At 62.4% G+C, this 19,846-nt stretch overlaps 1 protein-coding gene across 1 annotated transcript; it reads left to right on the top strand.

The window, feature by feature from the left end:
- The first annotated feature begins 8,999 nt into the window (after window positions 1-8,999).
- On the top strand, window positions 9,000-19,495 carry LOC129134022 (neurexin-2-like). Its single transcript, XM_077172424.1, has 12 exons — window positions 9,000-9,091; window positions 9,226-9,235; window positions 10,835-10,995; window positions 11,326-11,330; window positions 11,624-12,032; window positions 12,619-12,998; window positions 13,587-13,787; window positions 15,199-15,225; window positions 16,356-16,474; window positions 17,109-17,490; window positions 18,137-18,326; window positions 19,329-19,495. Exons 1-10 carry the CDS (start codon window positions 9,000-9,002, stop codon window positions 17,217-17,219), a joined length of 1,515 nt encoding a protein of 504 aa, XP_077028539.1. The 3' UTR covers window positions 17,220-17,490; window positions 18,137-18,326; window positions 19,329-19,495.
- The last annotated feature ends 351 nt before the right edge of the window (window positions 19,496-19,846 follow it).

Genomic DNA, 19,846 nt, shown 5'->3' on the forward strand with positions numbered 1-19,846 from the left:
TGGGGTGCAAGGGATCTATAGGGTGCCCTGTGGGGTGTGGGGGCCCTATAGGGTGCCCTATAGTATGCAGGGTCCCTTTGGGGTGCCCTATAGGGTGCAGGGTGCCTTTGGTGTGCCCTATAAGATGCTGGGTACCTGTGGGGTGCATTATAAGGTGCTGGGGTGCTATAGAGTGCTGTGGGGAGCTCTATAGGGTGTGGGGTGCTATAGGGTGCTGTAGGGTGCCCTGTAGGGTGCTGAGGTTCTATGGGGTGCCCTATAGGGTGCAGGGTCCCTTTGGGGTGCCCTATAAGGTGCTGAGGTTCTATGGGGTGCCCTATAAGGTGCTGAGATTCTATGGGGTGCCCTATAGGGTGCAGGGTCCCTTTGGAGTGCCCTATAAGGTGCTGGGGTGCTATGGGGTGCCCTATAGGATGCAGGGTCCCTTTGGGGTGCCCTATGGGGGGGCTGAGTACCTGTGGCATGCCCTATAGGATGCAGGGTCCCTTTGGGTGCCCTATAGGGTGCAGAGACCCTGTGGGGCACCATGAGGGATGCCAGGTGTGCACAGGGTGTGTAAATCCCCCCTCGGGGCGTGCAAACCCCTCCCCCCCACCCCTCCCCCATTGTGCCCCGCCCCCAAGGTCAACCTGAGGTCACGGGTGGGGTCACACGGGCGCGGTGGGGGGAGGGGCTTGGGGACACACCTGGGGGGTCCTGGGCACTAATGGCTCTGCCCTCCCCCCCTGCTGCCCCCCCGGGACCCCCAGAGGAAGAACCCGCGGTGGAAGGTGAGTGGGGGAGGGGATTTTGGGAGGAGGGGATTTGGGGAGGGGATTTGGGGGCGTGGCCGTGCAAAGCCCCGTGTGACGCCTGGGCTGGGCGGGGCCTGCCTCAGGTGTTGTGCAAAGGGGCGTGCCCGGCTCCAGGTGTGCAAATCCCGGGGAAATCGGTCCGAGGGGGCGTGGCCAGGGCGGCAGAGGGCGCGGTTTATGCAAAGTAGTGGCGAGGGGCGGGGCTTGGCGCTCGTGCGGAGCACGTGGCTCCCGTGACGCTCGCGCAGGGGGCGGCACCCCGCAGATCCGCCGGCCATGACGTCACTCCCTGGGGGTCCAATAGGATGGCGATATGCAAATGAAACCGGCACGGCCGAGCCAATGAAGCGTGTGCGACGGGTGGGGGGGGGGAGATATGCAAATTATAGCGGCGCCGGCAGCCAATGGGAGGAGGGAGCCATGAGGTTGCCGTGGATTGGCTGAGCTCAGTCCCAAGGGGCGGGGCTTGCACGAGGGCTTGAAAGGGGCGGAGCGTTGTTTATTGGCGGGGGCGTGGCCAGATCAGGGGCGGGGCTTGCCCCCCCACGTGCCCCGCACGAGGCTCCCGGGGTGGGGGAGGGTCCCCGCGCCAGGGGCGGCCCCGCCCCCCCGTGTCTCATCCCCTCCCCCACCCCCGGCTTTTCCCCGAAAAACCTCGGAAAAAGGGGAAAAACCCGCGGGAAAGCGGCGGGGGGGGAGGAAAAAACCGGCAGGGGCGGCGCTTCCCGCGTGGCCCCGCCCCCCCCGCGCTTGTCCCCGCCCCCGCCCCTCCCCCCCCGGCATCGCCCGATGCCGTCACAAGTTAAAGGAGGTTTAAGTTGTGACGGGGCCCCTCCCCCACCCGGGGCCCCTCCCCCCCCCCCTCCCAACCCCCCCGGGGCCGCTCGGGCCTTTCGGTCATTTTGGGTTTTTTGGTTAAGTTTTAATTTTTTTAATTCTGATTTTTTTTATGTTTATATTTTTTTAATTAATTTCTCTTTCATTCCCATTTCCCCCTGTTTTTCCCATTTTGCCGCTTTTCCTTTACTATTTCCTTTTTCCTCCCCCCTTTTTTCTTTCACATTTCCCGTTACTTTGGCTTTTTCATTGTTTTTTAGTTTATTAGATTATTTTCCCTTTTTTATTAATAATTTCTCTTTTAATATTTTTCATTTTCTCGTGATTTTCCCTTTTTTTTGATCATTACCCCTTTTTTATGGATTTTCTACTCTTTAAGGTATTTCCCCTTTTTAAGTTATTTCCCAGTTCATTATTTTTCCGTTTTTTATTCTTCTCCATGTTAATTAATATCTTTCTCCTTTTATATCATTATCTCCTTGTAGAATTATTTTTCCTTTTAAAATTATTTTATCTCTTTCAATAAATTTGGATATTTCCCCCTTTTATATCAGAGTTCTTTTTTCGCCTTCATTTTTTCCCTTCCCTTTGTTGGTCTTTTTCTTCTTTATTTTCCCTCTTTGATAATTTTCCCTTTTAGAATTATTTTAATTTCCCCACTTTTTCCCCTTTATATTTTTTTTGCCTTTTCTCTTTTCCCTTGTGCTGCTGACTTCCCCTTTTATCAATTTCCTCCTTTCCCTTGCTTTGACCCTTTTCACTTTTTTCCTCTTTTTCCTCCCTTTCCCCGCTTTCATCCCTTTCCCTCCTTTCCTTCCTTTTCCTTTCTTCCTTTTTTTCTATTTTTTCTATTTTCCCCCATTTCCCCCTTTCTCTCATTCCCCTCCCTTTCATTTCCTTTCATTATTTTTATTTCCTCCCTCGATTTCCCATTTCCTCTCCCCCCCCACCCCGAGTTTTACCACTTTCCCGTTTTTTCCCCCCAAAACTTTCCCTTTTCCCGCCACTTTTGCTTTCGTTCTCACGCCCCTCCCCCACCTTTCCCACGCCCCTCCCCCTCCCCTCCCCTCCCCCCCAGGTCCCGCCCACCTGCGAGTCACCGGCCAAGGTAAAGACGCGCCCTCGGGCCCCTCCCCCACCCTCATCACCCTCATCATCCTCGCCCCTCCCCCACCCCCCCTCCCCCCATCCCCCCCCCCCATCGTGTCTGTGGCTCGTGCGACACGGGGGAGGGGCGGCCGCCTCGCACGGGGACGGGGGGAGGGGAGGGGGGAAGGGGGAGGGGGCGGGGCGACCCCTCGTGCAAGGGGGGGGGGATGGGGGAGGGGCTGTGACCCCTTGCACGAGGGCCGGGGGGAGGGGTCCGGACCCCTCCCCCCACAGGAGGAGGGGCCTGGGGGTCCCTGCACGGGGTGGGGGAGGGGTCCTTGCACGAGGACCGAGGGTCCCCTTGCACCAACATGGGGGGGGGGGTTGGGGAGCGCCTCCCCCTCAGGGGACACACCTGGGCACAGCTGGGCACAGCTGGGCACAGCTGGGCCCCGCCCTGACGCGCCCCTCCCCAGGGCCCGCTGAGGTCGCCGAGGGGGGGCCCGGCCGCGGCGCCGGTGAGATCCAGCAAGCAGCGAAAGGTCAGTGAGGGTCAGCGGGACCCCCCCACCTGGGCACACCTGGGACCCCCAGAGTCACCTGGGACACCCCAGAACCTCCAGGAACCCCCAAACCCCGCAACGCACACCTGGAATTCCCAAACCCCACACCTGGGCACACCTGGGACTCCCTGAACCTCCCAGGACCCCCAAATCCCCAACGCACACCTGGAATTCCCAAACCCCACACCTGGGCACACCTGGGACTCCCCTGAACCTCCAGGACCCCCAAATCCCCAACGCACACCTGGAACTCCCAAACCCCACACCTGGGCACACCTGGGACCCCCAGAACCTCCCAGGAACCCCCAAACCCAACAACGCACACCTGGAACTCCCAAACCCCATACCTGGGCACACCTGGGACACCTCAGAACCTCCCAGGACCCACAACCCCACACCTGTGCACACCTGGGACTTCCAAACTCCACACCTGGGCCACCTGAGACACCCCAGAACTCAGGAACACCAAACCCCACACCTGTGCACACCTGGGACACCCAGAACTCAGGAACACCAAACTCCACACCTGTGCACACTTGGGACACCCCAGAACCTCCCATCACGACGTCCCCACCACGATGTCCCATGTAAGGTCTGCTACACGACCCACAGTGATGTCCCCACAGCGATGTCCCCACAGCAATGTCCCCATGGTGATGTCCTGGTGCCAGGTCCCTTGTGCCAGGTCCCCATCTCAGTGTCCTCATGCTGAAGTCCCCATGGGCGTGTCCTCATGCCAATGTCCCCATGACAAGGTCCTCATTGCGATGTCCCCATGATGACGTCCTCATTGGAAAGTCCCATTGCCGTGTCCCTTGTGCCAGGTGCCCTCTGGGGTGTCCCTACCGCAGTGTCCCCATCACAAGGTCCTCATTGCGATGTCCCCATGACAACATCCCTGGTTCATGGTCCCCATGATAATGTCCCCATGACGAGGTCCCCATCACAACATCCCCATCACAACACCCCCATCACAATGTCCCATCACAACGTCCCCATGACAACGTTCCCATGACAACATCCCCATGACGTCCCATCACAACATCCCCATGACAACGTCCCATGACAACATCCCCATGATAACGTCCCATGATAACGTTCCCATGACAACATCCCCATGACGTCCCCATCACAACATCCTCCTCATGACAATGTCCCCATGATAATGTCCCCATCACCACGTCCCCATCACAACATCTCTATCACAATGTCCCCTTGACAATGTCTCCATGAGAGAGACATTGTCAAGATAATGTCCCCATCATAACATCTCCATGACAATGTTCCCATGACAACGTCCCATGACGTCCTCATCACAACATCCTCCCAATGACAACGTCCCCATCACAACGTCCCCACCACAATGTCGCCATCACAATGTCCCCATGACAAACATCCTCTTGACAATGTCCCCATCACAACGTCCCTGGGACAGCACCCCCATGACAACGTCCCCATGTCAATGTCCCCACCACAACAACCCCATTACACCGTCCCCATGACAATGTCCCCATTACACCGTCCCCATGACAATGTCCCCATTACACCATCCCATGACAATGTCCCCATCACAACGTCCCCGGGACAACGTCCCCATGACAATGTCCCCATCACAACGTCCCCATGACAACATCCCATGTCAATGTCCCCACCACAACGTCCCCATGACAATGTCCCCATCACAACCTTCCCATGCCCCCTCCTCATCACAGCCCCCCCACCCCCTTGCGCCATCTCACACCAACACCCCCACACCACACACACCACACCCCCTTTGCCAACCTCCCCATCCAAGGTCCCCACACGGCGTCCCCGCTGTCCCCACCGCCAGGCCGCGCCGAGTACGTGGCCACGTTCCGGGGCAGCGAGTTCTTCTGCTACGACGTGTCGCGGTCGCCGGTGCAGAGCAGCGCGGACGAGCTGGCGCTGGCGTTCCGCACGCGGCAGCGCCACGGGCTCCTGCTGCACACCGGCCGCGCCGCCGACTTCCTCAACCTGTCGCTCAAGGCCGGCGCCGTGTGGCTCGTCATCAACCTGGGCGCCGGCGCCTTCGAGGCGCTGGTGGAGCCCGTCAACGGCAAGTTCCACGACGGCGGCTGGCACCACGTGCGCGTCACGCGCAACCTGCGGCAGGTACGGCGGGGAGGGCGCGGGAGGGGAGGGATGGACGGGGTGGGTGATTGCTCGAGGGGTCAGCTCGGGCAGCTCCCCAACTGGGAGCACTGGGAGCACTGGGTGGCTCGGGCAGCTCCCCAACTGGGAGTGATGGTTGGTTTGATCAGCTCCCCAACTGGGAGCACTGGGAGTGATGGTTGGTTGGTCAACTCCCCAACTGGAGCACTGGGAGCAATGGTTGGTTTAATCAGCTCCCCAACTGGGAGTGATGGTTGGCTTGATCAGCTCCCCAACTGGGAGCACTGGGAGCCTTGAGCAGGTCCCAACTGGGAGCACTGGGAGCCTTGAGCAGGTCCCAACTGGGAGCACTGGAGCCTTGAGCAGGTCCCAACTGGGAGCACTGGGACGGGACTCTTGGCCAACCACCCCAACTGGCACCACCAAGCATTTTGCTGAGCTCCCCAACTGGGAGCACTGGAGCAATGGTTGGCTTGGTCAACTCCCCAACTGGGAGCACTGGGAGCACTGGGAGCAATGGGCATCATGGTCAACTGCCCAACTGGGAGCACTGGTTGTCTTGGCCAACCACCCGACAAGGAAATCCAGTTACCTTGATCAGCTCCCCAACTGGGAGCACTGGGAGCAATGGGCGTCTTCATCAACCACCCAACTGGGAGCACCAGTACCTTGACCAGCTCCCCAACTGGGAGCACTGGCTGTTTGCTTAAACTCGACAACTGGGCATACTGGGATCAATGGGTTCCTCAATCTCCTCCCAACTGGGAGCACTGGTTGTGCTGGTCAACCACCCAACTGGGGGTGATGGACACATTGGCCAACCACCCAACTGGGAGCACTGGGAGCACTGGGTGTTTTGCTTGAGCACCCAACTGGGAGCACTGGGAGCACTGGGTGTCTTTATCAACCACCCAACTGGGAGCACCAGTACGTTGACCAGCTCCCCAACTGGGAGCACTGGGAGCACTGGGTGTTTTGCTGGATCACTCAACTGGGAGCACTGGGTGTCTTGCTCCAGCACCCAACTGGGAGCACTGGGAGCACTGGGTGTCTTGCTCCAGCACCCAACTGGGAGCACTGGGAGCACTGGGTGTCTTTATCAACCACCCAACTGGGAGCACCAGTACGTTGACCAGCTCCCCAACTGGGAGCACTGGGAGCACTGGGTGTTTTGCTGGAACACTCAACTGGGAGCACTGGGTGTCTTGCTCCAGCACCCAACTGGGAGCACTGGGAGCACTGGACATGCTGCTCCACCACCCCGCCGGCAGCACCGACCGCAGGACCTCTCTCTCCCCAACTGGAGCACTGGTTCCATGGACCCTCCCAAACTGGGAGCACTGGACGCACGACTGGGGGAGGGGTCTCTGCCCAACCCCCACAAGGGGGGTGACCGGTGGAGTTTCGGGGTTTCCCCCCAACCCACCCCCCCCTTTTTACTGACAACTTTCTGCTTCTCTCCCCCCCCCTCCCCAAGGTGGGCGCCGCCCCTCCCCACCCCCACCCCCCCTCCTCGTGCCACGCCCCTCCCCCCTGTGTGTGCGCGTGCCACTAACACGCTTCCCCCTCCCCCACCCCTCGGGGCCCCCCCCACTAACCTCCCGCCCCCCACTAATCCTGGGGGGGCCCCCCCCTTTTAACAAAAACAACCCCAAACCACCCCCTCCCAAAAAAAAAAAAACAAACCCAAAAACAACCCCAAAACTAAAAACTACCCCAAAAAAACCCAAAACCAAAACAACCCCAAAAAAAACCCCCCAAAAAAGCAAAACCAAGAACGACCCCCAAAAAAAAACCCAAAAAAAACCCCAAAAACAACCCAAAAAACCCCCCCCCAAAACGTCACGTTTGTGTTTTGTCCTTCTCTCGCCGCCAGCACGCAGGGATCGGACACGCTATGGTAAACAAACTGCATTACCTGGTAGTTATCACTCTATTGTTACTCCTTGGCTTCGCCGTGTGGCCCCGACTCCCAACCTTTTGGGGCCGATCCGGGGGATTTTGGGCAAAAAAAAAGACAAAAAATTTTCATCCGCCATCTCTGCAGGCCGAGCTTCGGCTGCGCCCCCCTCCCGTCATGGCAAAATAAACGAGAGCTGGTTCTACCCCCACCCTCCTCTTCCTCCCATCCCACCAAAAATCCTTCCTGAGGGGGCGGGTGGTGCTCGATGGGGCAGAACCCATCTGCCGCCCCGGTTTTGGGGTGAGTTTTAGCGGTTTTGGGCAATTTTCGGCCGTCCGCCATCTTGTGGCTCCCTCGTGCCAAAATGAGCTGATTTCCCCCCCAAAAAAATCCTTATCTGGGGTCAGGATGGTGATTTTTTCTCAAGAGGGTTCAACTCCTGCTGTTTTGGGGTGAATTTGAGGGATTTAGGGCAATCTTCACCCATCCGCCATCTTGTGGCGGAGCATCGCCTCCCCCATGCCAAAAATAGCTGATTTTCCCCCCAAAAAATCTTTTTGAGGGTGTGGTTTTGTCCATGAGGACAATGTGGGGTCCCCCACCTGTTTTGGTGTGAATTAGGGAATTTTTTGGATTTTGGGTGATTGGCTAAACCCAACACCTGCACATCCCCAATGCCAAAACCGACTGATTTCCACTCAAAAAGGTCAGGCCAAGCTCAGAAGTTGCTGATTTTCCCCAAGGGGACGATGTGGGCTCCCACTCCCCCATTTTGGGTTGAATTTTAGAAATTTTGGACATTTTTTTGCCCCGCACACCATGCAGGGCACAGCTGGAGCTCCCTGGTCCCCAAACCAGCCGTTTTCACCCCAAAACCCAGCCCGGGGTGGGCTCCTTTTCCCCCAGAAACTTTTATGGAGTCCCAGACCAAATTTTTGGGTGATTTTCGGGATTTGGAGCAATTTTGATACCAATCCCACCCCCTGAAACAGCCAAGGCTCAGATTCTCCATCACTTCCCCTAAAACCCAGCGTGGGTCAGGACGGAGCCCCCAAACGCCTCATTCTGGGGTGAATTCCTGGAATTTTGAACAATTTGCTCCCATCCTCTCCCTCGTGGCCAAGCACGGCTCCACAAGCCCCAAAACCACCCCAAAATTTGGGGTTCCCCCAAAATGCACCTGTCACTCCCAGAGGGGCCGTGGACCCCACCCCCCTCCCCATTTTGGGGCGATTCCTTTGGATTTTTCCCCATTTTTGCCAAAACCAGCCGCTTTCACCCCAAACCCCGCCCAGGGGATTTAAAAAGGGGGCGGGTGGGTGAATTTTTTTTTTTGGGGGGGGGGGTGTCGCTCCCTCCCCAAATCGAGGATGGAAACGGCGTTTTCAGGACAAGCTGCCGCCCCTCCCCCATCCCCGCCCCCTCCCCTCCCCCCCCCCCCGCGCAGGCAGCGGGGCCGCCCCTCCCCCCCCGCCAGAGCCCCTCCCCCCCGGGCTGGGGCGGGCCCCGCTGCCTGCGCCCCGCCCCCCGCACGCGCCCGGACACGCCCTCTGCACGGCCTGACTAACACTGACCCCTCCCCCACCCTACCTGAGACCCCCGACCCCCCTCAATCCCCCCCCTCCCCTCCCCAACCCACCCAGGGGGGCACCGGGGCCGCCCCCGCCGCGGGGGGAGGGGATGGGGGGCGTGAGAGGGTGTGAGGCGCGTGCACAGGTGTGCAAAGGTGTGTACGAGTGTGCACAGGTGTGCAAAGGTGTGTACAGGGGAGTGTAAGTGTGTGTAGGTGTGTGCAGGTGTGTGCAGGTGTGCAAATGAGTGTACAGGAGTGCACAGATGTGCAAAGGTGTGTAAAGGTGTGTACAGGTGAGTGTAACTGTGTACGGGTGTGTACATGTGTGCACAGGTGTGTGCAGGTGTGTTCAGGTGTGTGCAGGTGTGTACAGGTGTGTACAGGTGAGTGTAACTGTGTACAGGTGTGCACAGGTGTGCGCAGGTGTGCACAGGTGTGTGCTGGTGTGTACAGGTGTGTACAGGTGTGCACAGGTGTGTGCTGGTGTGTACAGGTGTGTACAGGTGCGCACAGATGTGCAAAGGTGTGCGCAGGTGTGCACGGGTGTGTGCTAGTGTGTCACAGGTGTGCCCAGGTGTGTCACAGGTGTGTACAGGTGCGTACATGTGTGCACAGGTGTGTACAGGTGTGTACAGGTGTGTCACAGATGTGTCCAGGTGTGTCCAGGTGTATTCAGGTGTGTCCAGGTGTATTCAGGTGCGTACATGTGTGCACAGGTGTGTACAGGTGTGTGCAGGTGTGTACAGGTGTGTCACAGGTGTGCCCAGGTGTGTACAGGTGTGTACAGGTGTGTCACAGGTGTGTCACAGGTGTGTACAGGTGTGCCCAGGTGTGTACAGGTGTGTACAGGTGTGTACAGGTGTGTCACAGGTGTGTTCAGGTGTGTCACAGGTGTGTTCAGGTGTGTTCAGGTGTGTACAGGTGTGTACAGGTGTGTTCAGGTGTGTACAGGTGTGTTCAGGTGTGTTCAGGTGTGTTCAGGTGTGTCACAGGTGTGTTACAGGTGTGTACAGTGTGTCACAGGTGTGTACAGGTGTGCCCAGGTGTGTACAGGTGTGTCACAGGTGTGTACAGGTGTATCACAGGTGTGTTCAGGTGTGTTCAGGTGTGTTCAGGTGTGTTCAGGTGTGTTACAGGTGTGTGTGCTCACGCACGTTCAAGTGGCCGCGGGCTGCCCCCACCCCCCAGGGTCCCCCCCCCCGCACGCCCCCCGCCCTGCACGTCCCCCCCACCCCCTTTTGCACGTGCTTGCACACCTGTGCGTGCCCCTTGCACACCTGTGCGTGCCCCTTGCACACCTGTGCACGCCCCTTGCACACCTGTGCACGCCCCTGCACACCTGTGCACGCCCCCGCCCCCCGCGCGCTGCCCCACTAACGACCGCGTTTGTGTCTGAGCTTTCTTCTGCCCCGGGACCCCCCAAAACTCGATACTAACCCCCCCCTCCCCCCCCCCGTGTCACCCCGTGTCACCCCAGTGTCACCTCCCCCCTCCCCCCTTTGTCACCCCCCGTGTCACTCCTGTGTCCCCCCGTGTCACTCCCGTGTCCCCCCGTGTCACCCCCTCATCCTCTCATCGCCCACCCCCTTCTCACCTGGGGGGGCTCCTTGGGGTCTCACCTGGAGATATGGGGGGGCTTCACCCCCTCCTTCCACCCCTTGTGACCCCCCCCCCCCCATTTCATATCACCCTCCCCAGGTGACCCAACCCCACCCAAGTGACCCAAACCCCTCCAAGTGATTCCAACCCCACCCACCCACCCCTCACCTTCATCCCCCCCCACCCACCCCTCACCTTCATCCCCACCCATCACCCCCCACCCCTCCTCCCTTTGTCCCCTTTGTCCCCCGTGTCCCCCCGTCCCCTCCCCGTCCCCCCTGCCCAGTTTTGGGGTGCCCCGGCCTGGGGGGGTCCCGGCTGAGCGCGGCCGCTCTCCTGCCAGGTGACCATCTCGGTGGACGGCATCCTGACCACCACGGGCTACACGCAGGAGGATTTCACCATGCTGGGCTCCGACGACTTCTTCTACGTGGGGGGGTCCCCCAACACCGCCGACCTGCCGGGGTCCCCCGTCAGCAACAACTTCATGGCTGCCTCAAGGACGTGAGTCTGGGGCTCGGGACCACCCCCGCCCTCACCTGCGGAGGGGTGAGGGTGTTTGGGGTGAGGGGGGGCTCGGGCTGGGGAGAGGTAGGGGCTCCCCGATTCACCTGTGTGTGTCATGTGGGTGGGGGTGACATTTTGGGGACACCCGACTCACCTGTGGGTGTCTACGTGGGTCACATTTTGGGACCCCCGTCTCACCTGTGTGTGTCCACAAGGGTGGGGGTCACATTTTGGGACACCTGACACACCTGTGTGTGTCCCCAGGGACCATGGATCACATTTTGGGGATATCCATGATCTCTGCATCTCACCTGTGCGTGTCCCCAGGAGCTGTGGGTGACATTTTGGGGACATCCATGGTCCCCCCAACTCACCTGTGCGTGTCCCCAGGGACCATGGATCACATTTTAGAGACCCCAGACTCACCTGTGTGTGACCACAAGGGCGGGGGTCACATTTTAGGGACCCCAGACTCACCTGTGCGTGTCCCCAGGGCTGTTCCAGGTGACACCTCAGTACAGCAGCATCGGGGGTCCCACCTGGATGTCGAACACCCCCAAACCCCCCCAGCCTCACCTGTCCGTCCCCCCCAGGTGGTTTACAAGAATAACGACTTCAAGCTGAGCTGTCGCGGCTGGCGCAGGAGGGGACGCGCGGGTGACGCTGCACGGGGCGCTGCTCTTCCACTGCGACCCCCCCCCGGCGCTGGACCCGTCACCTTCACCACCCCCCAGGCCCACCTGGCGCTGCCCACCTGGCGCCCGGCCCGCGCCGGCTCCGTCTCCTTCGATTTCCGCACCACGGAGCCCAACGGGGTCCTGCTCTTCGGGCAGGGCCCCCCCCGCGACCCCCCGCCGCAGCCCCCCGGGGGCCGCCCCCGCCGCCCCCCGATTTCCTGGCGCTGGAGCTGCTGGACGGGCACCTGTACCTGCTGCTGGGCATGGGCGCGGCCGGGCTGCGGCTCCGCGCCAGCGCCCGCAAGGTCACCGACGGAGAGTGGTGCCACGTGGACGTGCAGCGCGACGGGCGCAAAGGTGAGGGGGCTCAGGTGTGCAAAGGGTGTGCGGGTGTGCAAAGGTGAGGGGCTGGGAGGGGGGCTCAGGTGTGCAAAGGGTGTGTGGGTGTGCAGAGGTGTGTGGGGAGGGCGTGCAGGTGTGCAGGGGGTGTGCAGGAGGTGTGCAGGGTGTGCGGGTGTGCAAAGGTGTGAGGGGAGGGGGCTCAGGTGTGCAAAGGGTGTGTGGGTGTGCAGAGGTGTGTGGGGAGGGGCGTGCAGGTGTGCACTGGGTGTGCAGGGGGTGTGCAGAGGTGTGTGGGGAGGGGGGCTCAGGTGTGCAAAGGGTGTGCAGGTGTGCAGAGGTGTGAAGGGAGGGGCGTGCAGGTGTGCAAAGTGTGTGCAGGTGTGTGCAAGGGCTGGTGGGGCGGGGTGTCCCCGTTATCCTCCCCTTTGCCATGCGCCCGCTGTCCCCTGATGTCCCCTGATGTCCCTACGCTGTCCCCTCACTCTCCTCACGCTGTCCCCTCGCTGTCACCGCTGTCCCCTGGTGTCCCCCTCACTCTCCCCCCTCTGCCCCCCCCGCCGCTGTCCCCGCTGTCCCCTGAGGTCCCCACCCGGTGTCCCCAGCTCGGTGTCGGTGAACAGCCGCAGCACGCCTTCCTGGCCAGCGGTGACCGGGACGTTCTGGACGTGGGGCCGAGCTGTACCTGGGGGGGCTCCCGAGGCCCGGCCGGGCCCCCCCGCGCCTCCCGAGCTCTGGGCCGCGGGGCTGCGCCTCGGCTTCGTGGGCTGCGTGCGGGACCTGTTCGTGGACGGGCGGAGCCGCGACGTGCGGGCGCTCCTGGCCTCGGGGGGGGCTCCGGGGTCGCCCCGCTCTGTGCCAGGGACCCCCCCCGGCTGTGCGCCAGCGCCCCCTGTCGCAACGGGGGCACGTGTCGCGAGGGATGGAACCGATTCGTGTGCGACTGCCGCGGCACCGGGTACCTGGGGCCGCGCTGCGAGACAGGTGAGGGACACGGGGACGGCGGGGACAGAGGGGACAGAGGGGGTGGCACCTCCTGAGCACCTGGGTGAGCTGGGGAAAGGGGATGGGGGAGACTGAGGGTGACACTGGACCCCGAGGTGACACGGGGGGTACTTAGGGGGACATGGGGCACCTGGGCCAGCGCTGTGGGACAGGTGAGGAGAGGGGATGGGGGGATTGGGACACCCGGGTCCCCTCTGGGGGGAGGAAGGGGTGACACCTGGGAGGAGGTGCCTGGATGTCCCCAAGGACACCTGGGAGCACCTGAGCCCCCCCTGGGACACCTGGGTGTCCCCTGCACGGGTGACTCCCCCAGAGCTGGGGGTCCCCAGCCACCTCCAGTCCCGGGCGGTGGCACCTGGTGGCAATGTCCCTTGTCCCCCACACGCTGCGGTGCTCACCTGGGGCGGGGCTCACCTGGGGCGGGGCTCACCTGGGCGGGGCTCACCTGGCTGCGGGGTCCCAGCTCACTGGGGACACCCTGGGACACCCTGGGGACACCCTGGGGACGCCCTGGGGACACTGGAGGTGGCCGTGCCGAGGGTGACAGCGGCGTCCCCGTCCCCACAGAGGCGGCGGTGCTGAGCTATGATGGCAGCATGTACCTGAAGGTGCAGGTGCCGGGCGAGCAGACGGAGGCCGAGGACGTCTCCCTGCGCTTCATGTCCCCCCGAGCCTTCGGCCTCGTCCTGGCCACCACCTCGCGCCACTCGGCCGACACCCTGCGCCTCGAGCTGGACGGGGGGCGCATGAAGCTCACCCTCAACCTGGGTGAGCCCCCCGAGACCCCACAGAGACCCCCAGATAAACCCCGGAACGTCCCTGAAACGTCCCTGAAATCTCCTCGAAATCCTCCCCAAAACGGGGCCCGAGTTGGGTCTGGTCATGCCAGGAGGGCCAAAATAGGGCCTGGGACCCTAAAATGGTTCCTGGGACCCCAAAATAGGGCCTGGGACCCTAAAATGGTTCCTGGGACCCCAAAATAGAACCTGGGATCCTAAAATGGTTCCTGGGACCCCAAAATGGTTCCTGGAATCCTAAAATGGAGCCTGGGACCCCCAAAATATTGTCTGGAACTCTAAAATGGTGTCTGAGACCCCTAAATGGTGTCTAAGACCCCAAAATGGTTTCTGGGACTCTAAAATGGTGTCTGGGAACCCCAAATGGTCAAATTGGTGCCTGGGAGGCCACAGTGATGCTCAGGACCCCAGGTTGGTGCCCAGGCCGGTTCTTATGACCCCAAAAATAATTCTTGGGATCTCTAAACATCCTCAAAAATGCTTTTGGCCTCAAAATGCCCAAAGTTGTTGCCTGGGAGCCCAGAATGATGGTCAGGACCCCAAAGTGGTGCCCAGGTCAGTTCTCCTGCCCTAAAATCGTCAAGTTCATGCCTGGGACCCCAAAAAGAGTGTTCAGGTCCCAAAATGATGTCGGGGTTAATTCTTACAATCCCAAAATGGTCAAGTTGGTGCCTGGGACCCCAAAACTTCCCCCAGAGGTGCCCAGGACCCAAGAAAGGTGCCCGGGCACCCCAGAATTGCACCTGTGACCCCCAAACCGGCCCTGGAGCGTCACCAGAGCCACCTCGGTGTCCCCAACTCCCCGCGGGATCGGGGCCTTCGTGACCCCCCGCTGCCACCTGGGGCACAGCGCCGGGACCCCCCCAGGGGCTGAGGGTCCCCCCCAGAGGATTGGGGACCCCCCAGGGTTGGGGACCCCTCCTGCAGCCCCTTCCATTGGGGGGAACCCCTGAGGGGCTGCAGGTCCTCTGTGGGTTGGGGACGCCCCTGTGGGATTGGGGACCCCCATGGGATTGGGGACCCCCTGAAGGGGTTGGGGACCCTCCCATGGGATTGGGACCCCCCCCGGGTCCCGGCGTTTGCGCCCCCCGCCCCGCAGCGGTTGACGAGGGGGGGCCCAGCCCTGGGTGGGATCCCCCTGGATCCCCCCGGATCCCCCCGGGCTGGGCCCTCAGGGCGGCCGTGACCCCCACGAGGTGCCAGAGACCCCCTAAACCCGTTCCCCCCAGTTCCCCCCAGTCCCTCCCAGTCCCCCCAGTCCCTCCCAGTCCCTCCAGTTCCCCCTCTCTGGCGCCTCGCCCCCCCCCCCGGCCGCCCCCCCGTCCCCGGGGCGCCCCCTGGCGGCGGCAGCGAAGGGCCTGACCCGTGTCTTCTCTCCCCAGACTGTGTCCGCGTGGGCTGTCACCCCAGTAAGTGCCACCCCCGCCCCGGGACACCCCCGGGGACACCCCGGGACACCCCAAAACCCCCCAACCCCCCTGGGATACCCAGCCCACAAAACCCCCCATGAACACCCCAAAACCCCCCCATGAACACCCCCAAAACTGCCCCAAACACCCCCAAAACTGCCCCAAACATCCCCGAACTGCCCCAAACACCCCCAAAACTGCCCCAAACTCCCCAAAACTGCCCCAACCCCCCCAGGGACACCCCCTGGGGACACTCCCAGACCCTCTGGATCACCCCGAAACCTCCACAGGAACCCCCAAACCCCTCCTGACCCCCCCGAAAGGCTGGGACCCCCCCCATGTGTGCGTTTGGGATGCACAGGTGGGTTCAGGGGGTCACACCTGGGCCGAATCCCCGGATTCTCTGCTGGACACTTCCAGCTGTGAACATCTGGTGTCACCCAGTGCCACCCAGTGTGTCCAGTGTCACCCAGTGCCACCCAGTGCCACCAGCTGCTACGGTGTCACCCGTACTGGTGGCCCAGTGTCCCCAGCACAGTGCTATCCCCCAGTGTCACTGGTGTCCCCTGGTGTCACTGGTGTCCCCCAGTGCAGTGGTGTCCCAGCATAGCAGTGTCCCCTGGTGTCACTGGTGTCACTTTGTCCCTGGTGCAGTGATGTCCCCTGGTATCCTCCAGTGACGCTTGGTGCCACCAGTGTCCCAGTGTCCCTGATGCCCCAGTATCCCTGGTGTCCCCACCGTCCCAGTATTCCTGGTGTCCCTGGTGTCCCCAATGTCCCTATGTCCCCAGTGTCACTGCTGTCTCCAGTGTCCTTGGTGTCCACAGTGTCCCTGGTATCCCTGGTGTCCTCGGTGTTCCTGCTGTCCTGGTATCCCTGGTGTCCCTGGTGTCCCAATGTCACCGGTTGTATCTGGTGTCACCGCTGTCCTGGTGTCCTGGTATCCCCGGTGTCCCTGGTGCACCGGTTGTCCTGGTGTCCTGGTATCCCTGGTGTCCCGGTATCCCAATGTCCCTGGTGTCCGGTATCCCTGGTGTCCCAGTATCCCCAATGTCCCGGTATCCCTGGTGTCCCTGGTGTCCCAATGTCACCGGTTGTCCCCGGTGTCACCGCTGTCCCCGCTGCCCCAGGCAAGGGCCCCGAGACGCTGTTTGCGGGGCAGCGGCTGGATGACAACGAGTGGCACTCGGTGCGGGTGGCCCGGCGCGGGCGCAGCTCCAGCTCGCCGTGGACAACGTCACCGTCGAAGGTGACACCGCGGGGACGGCGCGGGGGGACCTTGGCTTGGGCTCTTGGGGTCACCGGGGTGCTCAGGCCCGTGGGGATGTGGTCAGTGGGGCTGCAGGTCCGTGGGACGGGATGAAGGTCCATGGGGACATTGGGGCTTGGGGACATGGGGACAGGGATGAAGGTCCATGGGATGGGATGAAGGATGAAGGTCCATGGGGACGTGGTGATGGGTGCACAGATTCTTGAGGACATGATGACCATGTCCATGGGGACATGGCCAGTGGGGTTGCTAGTCCATGGCAACATGGCTGAAGGTCCATGGGGACAGGGATGAAGGTCTTTGGGACAGGGTTGAAGGTCCATGGGACAGGGATCCATGGGAACATGGATGAAGGTCCATGGGACAGGGATGAAGGTCCATGAGAACATGGATGAAGGTCCATGGGACAGGGATCCATGGGGACAGGGATGAAGGTCCATGAGAACATGGATGAAGGTCTTTGGGGACACGAGTGCACAGGGACAAGGTCACCAGCCCTGTGAGGACACCGCCCACAGCCTGGAGGCCCATGAGACCAACAGGCCCAAGGCACGGTGGCACCCGCCCGCCCTCGTGCTCCCGGTGCCACCCCCGTGTCCCCCACGCCCCCCAGGACAGCTGTCGGGCTCTCACACCCGCCTGGAGTTCCACAACATCGAGACCGGCATCGTCACCGAGCGCCGCTTCCTGGCCGTGGTCCCGTCCAACTTCCTGGGCCACCTGAGCGGGCTGGTCTTCAACGGGCTGCCCTACCTGGACCTGTGCCGCGACGGCGACATCAGCTCCTGCGAGCTCAACGCCCGCTTCGGCCGCCGCGCCATCGTGGCCGACCCGGTGGCCTTCGGGGGCCGCGGCTCCTACGTGGCGCTGGCCACGCTCCAGGCCTTCTCCTCCTTCCACCTCTTCTTCCAGTTCAAGACCACGGCGCCCGACGGCCTCATCCTCTTCAACGGCGGCAGCGGCTCCGACTTCCTGGTGGTCGAGCTGGTCAAGGGGTGAGGGGACACTGGGAGGACACCGGGGGGACACTGGGGGACGTCCTGGGGAGCTCAGGGACCCTGGGGACACCTCAGCCCTGCTGGGGAGCTCAGGGATCTTCCCAGATCTTGGGGACACCTGTGGGGTCCTTGGGGGTCTCAGGGAGCACCTGGGAGCTCAGAGGCCACTTGGGGGTCCTGGGGATTTTGGGGACATCCTGGGGACCTCCAGGGGATGTCAGAGACCACCCGGGACATGTGGGAGGTCCTGGGGACTTTGGGGACCTCCTGAACCTCCTGGGGACCTCCTGGATGCCCTGGGAGCCCTGGGGACACCAGGAGGGCCCTGGGGACCCCTGGGGACCTGGGGACCTTCTGAGCCTTTTCGGACCTTGGGACCCTCTCAGCCCTCAAGGACCTCCGCCACCCACCTTAGGCTCCACCCCCATGTCACAAGCTCCTCCTCCTGGCTCAGGCCACGCCCATAACGACCACACCCAACCGTGGCCACACTTCCCACCATTGGCCCCGCCCCCGGCCCAGTTACCCTCCCTGTATCAGGGGTGGGGGGGGGGTGGTGTCCCCTTTGTCCCTTCCCCAGGTGAGTCCCCACCCTCCACCTTCCCCGAGGCCACGCCCAACGAGGCCACGCCCCCTTTTCCAGGTACATCCACTACGTGTTCGACCTGGCGAGGGCCCCTCGCTCATGAAGGGCAACTCGGAGCAGCCGCTGCACGACGGGCGCTGGCACGAGGTGGCCGTGGCACGGGAGGGGGGGGCCCTGCACGGGCTGCGCGTGGACGGGAGACCCGTGACCCAGCACGGGCAGGGCGCCCGCGGGCTGCAGCTCAAGGGTGAGACCTGGGGGACACCTGGGACACACCTGGGACACCTGGGACACACCTGGGGACAGCTGGGGGACAGCTGGGACACACCTGAGGGAGGGTACAGGTGTGTGGGTACCCCCTGACCCAGCACGGGCAGGGCGCCCGTGGGCTGCAGCTCAAGGGTGAGACCTGGGGGACACCTGGGACACACCTGGGGACACCTGGGACACACCTGGGGACAGCTGGGGGACAGCTGGGGACAGCTGGGGGACAGCTGGGACACACCTGAGGGAGGGTACAGGTGTGTGGGTACCCCCTGACCCAGCACGGGCAAGGCACCCGCGGGCTGCAGCTCAAGGTTGAGACCTGGGGGACACCTGGGACACACTTGGGGACACCTGGGGACAGGTGGGGGACACCTAACGGGAGGGTACAGGTGTGTGGGTACCCCCTGACCCAGCATGGGAAAGGCACCCATGGGCTGCAGCTCAAGGGTGAGACCTGGGGACACCTGGACACACCTGGGGACAGGTGGGACACACCTGGGGACACCTGGGACACACCTGGGGATCACTTGAGACAGACCTGGGACACACCTGAGGTACCTGGGACACACTTGGGGCACCTGGGACATGCCTGGGACACATCTGGGACACACCTGGGATCACCTGGGGCACACCTGGGACACATCTGGGACACACCTGGGATCACCTGGGACACACCTGGATCACCTGGGACACACCTGGGTGACATCTGGGGAAGGGCAGAGGTGTGGGGATGGTTCTGGGGTGGATGGGAGGGGTCACCCCAGTGGGGTACCCACAGCAGGGCGTCCCCTCAACCCTTTGAATGCCCCCCAGGTGTCCCCAGGTGCACCTGGACACCGGGCTGGGGTGAGGGACAATGAGATATGGAGGGCGGGGTGGGGGGGGGGGTCTCCAATGGGTGACCCCCACCAGGCTGGGGGGCTGTCCCGAGGTGCACAGAGCGCTCAGTGCCCCCCAGGTGACCCCCCCGTGCCCCCCCCAGGTGAGCTGTACGTCGGGGGGGTCAGCCCGGGGCTCCTGGGGCGCCTCCCGCGCCTCGTGGCCTCCCGGGGGGCTTCCGGGGCTGCTTGGCCTCGCTGGACCTGAACGGGCGCCTGCCCGACCTGCTGGGGACGCCCTGAGACGCGTGGGGGACGTGAGGAGGGGCTGCGATGGTGAGAAATGGGGGAACTGGGGGTCTGGGGGCTTTGGGATATGGGGGATGTGAGGAGGGGCTGCGAGGGTGAGAAATGGGGGGCACTGGGGGGATCTGGGGGCTTTGGGATATGGGGGACGTGAGGAGGGGCTGCGAGGGTGAGAAATGGGGGGCACTGGGTGGTTTGGGGGCTTTGGGATATGGGGGACATGAGGAGGGGCTGCAATGGTGAGAAATGGGGGGCACTGGGCGGGTCTGGGGGCTTTGGGATGTGGGGGACGTGAGGAGGGGTGGGATGGTGAGAAATGGGGGGCACTGGGCAGGTCTGGGGGCTGCAGAGTTGGGGGGATGTACAGGGGGGCTGC

The sequence above is a fragment of the Agelaius phoeniceus genome, chromosome 38, assembly GCF_051311805.1.
Source record: "Agelaius phoeniceus isolate bAgePho1 chromosome 38, bAgePho1.hap1, whole genome shotgun sequence".
NCBI classification, from domain to species: Eukaryota; Metazoa; Chordata; class Aves; order Passeriformes; family Icteridae; genus Agelaius; species Agelaius phoeniceus.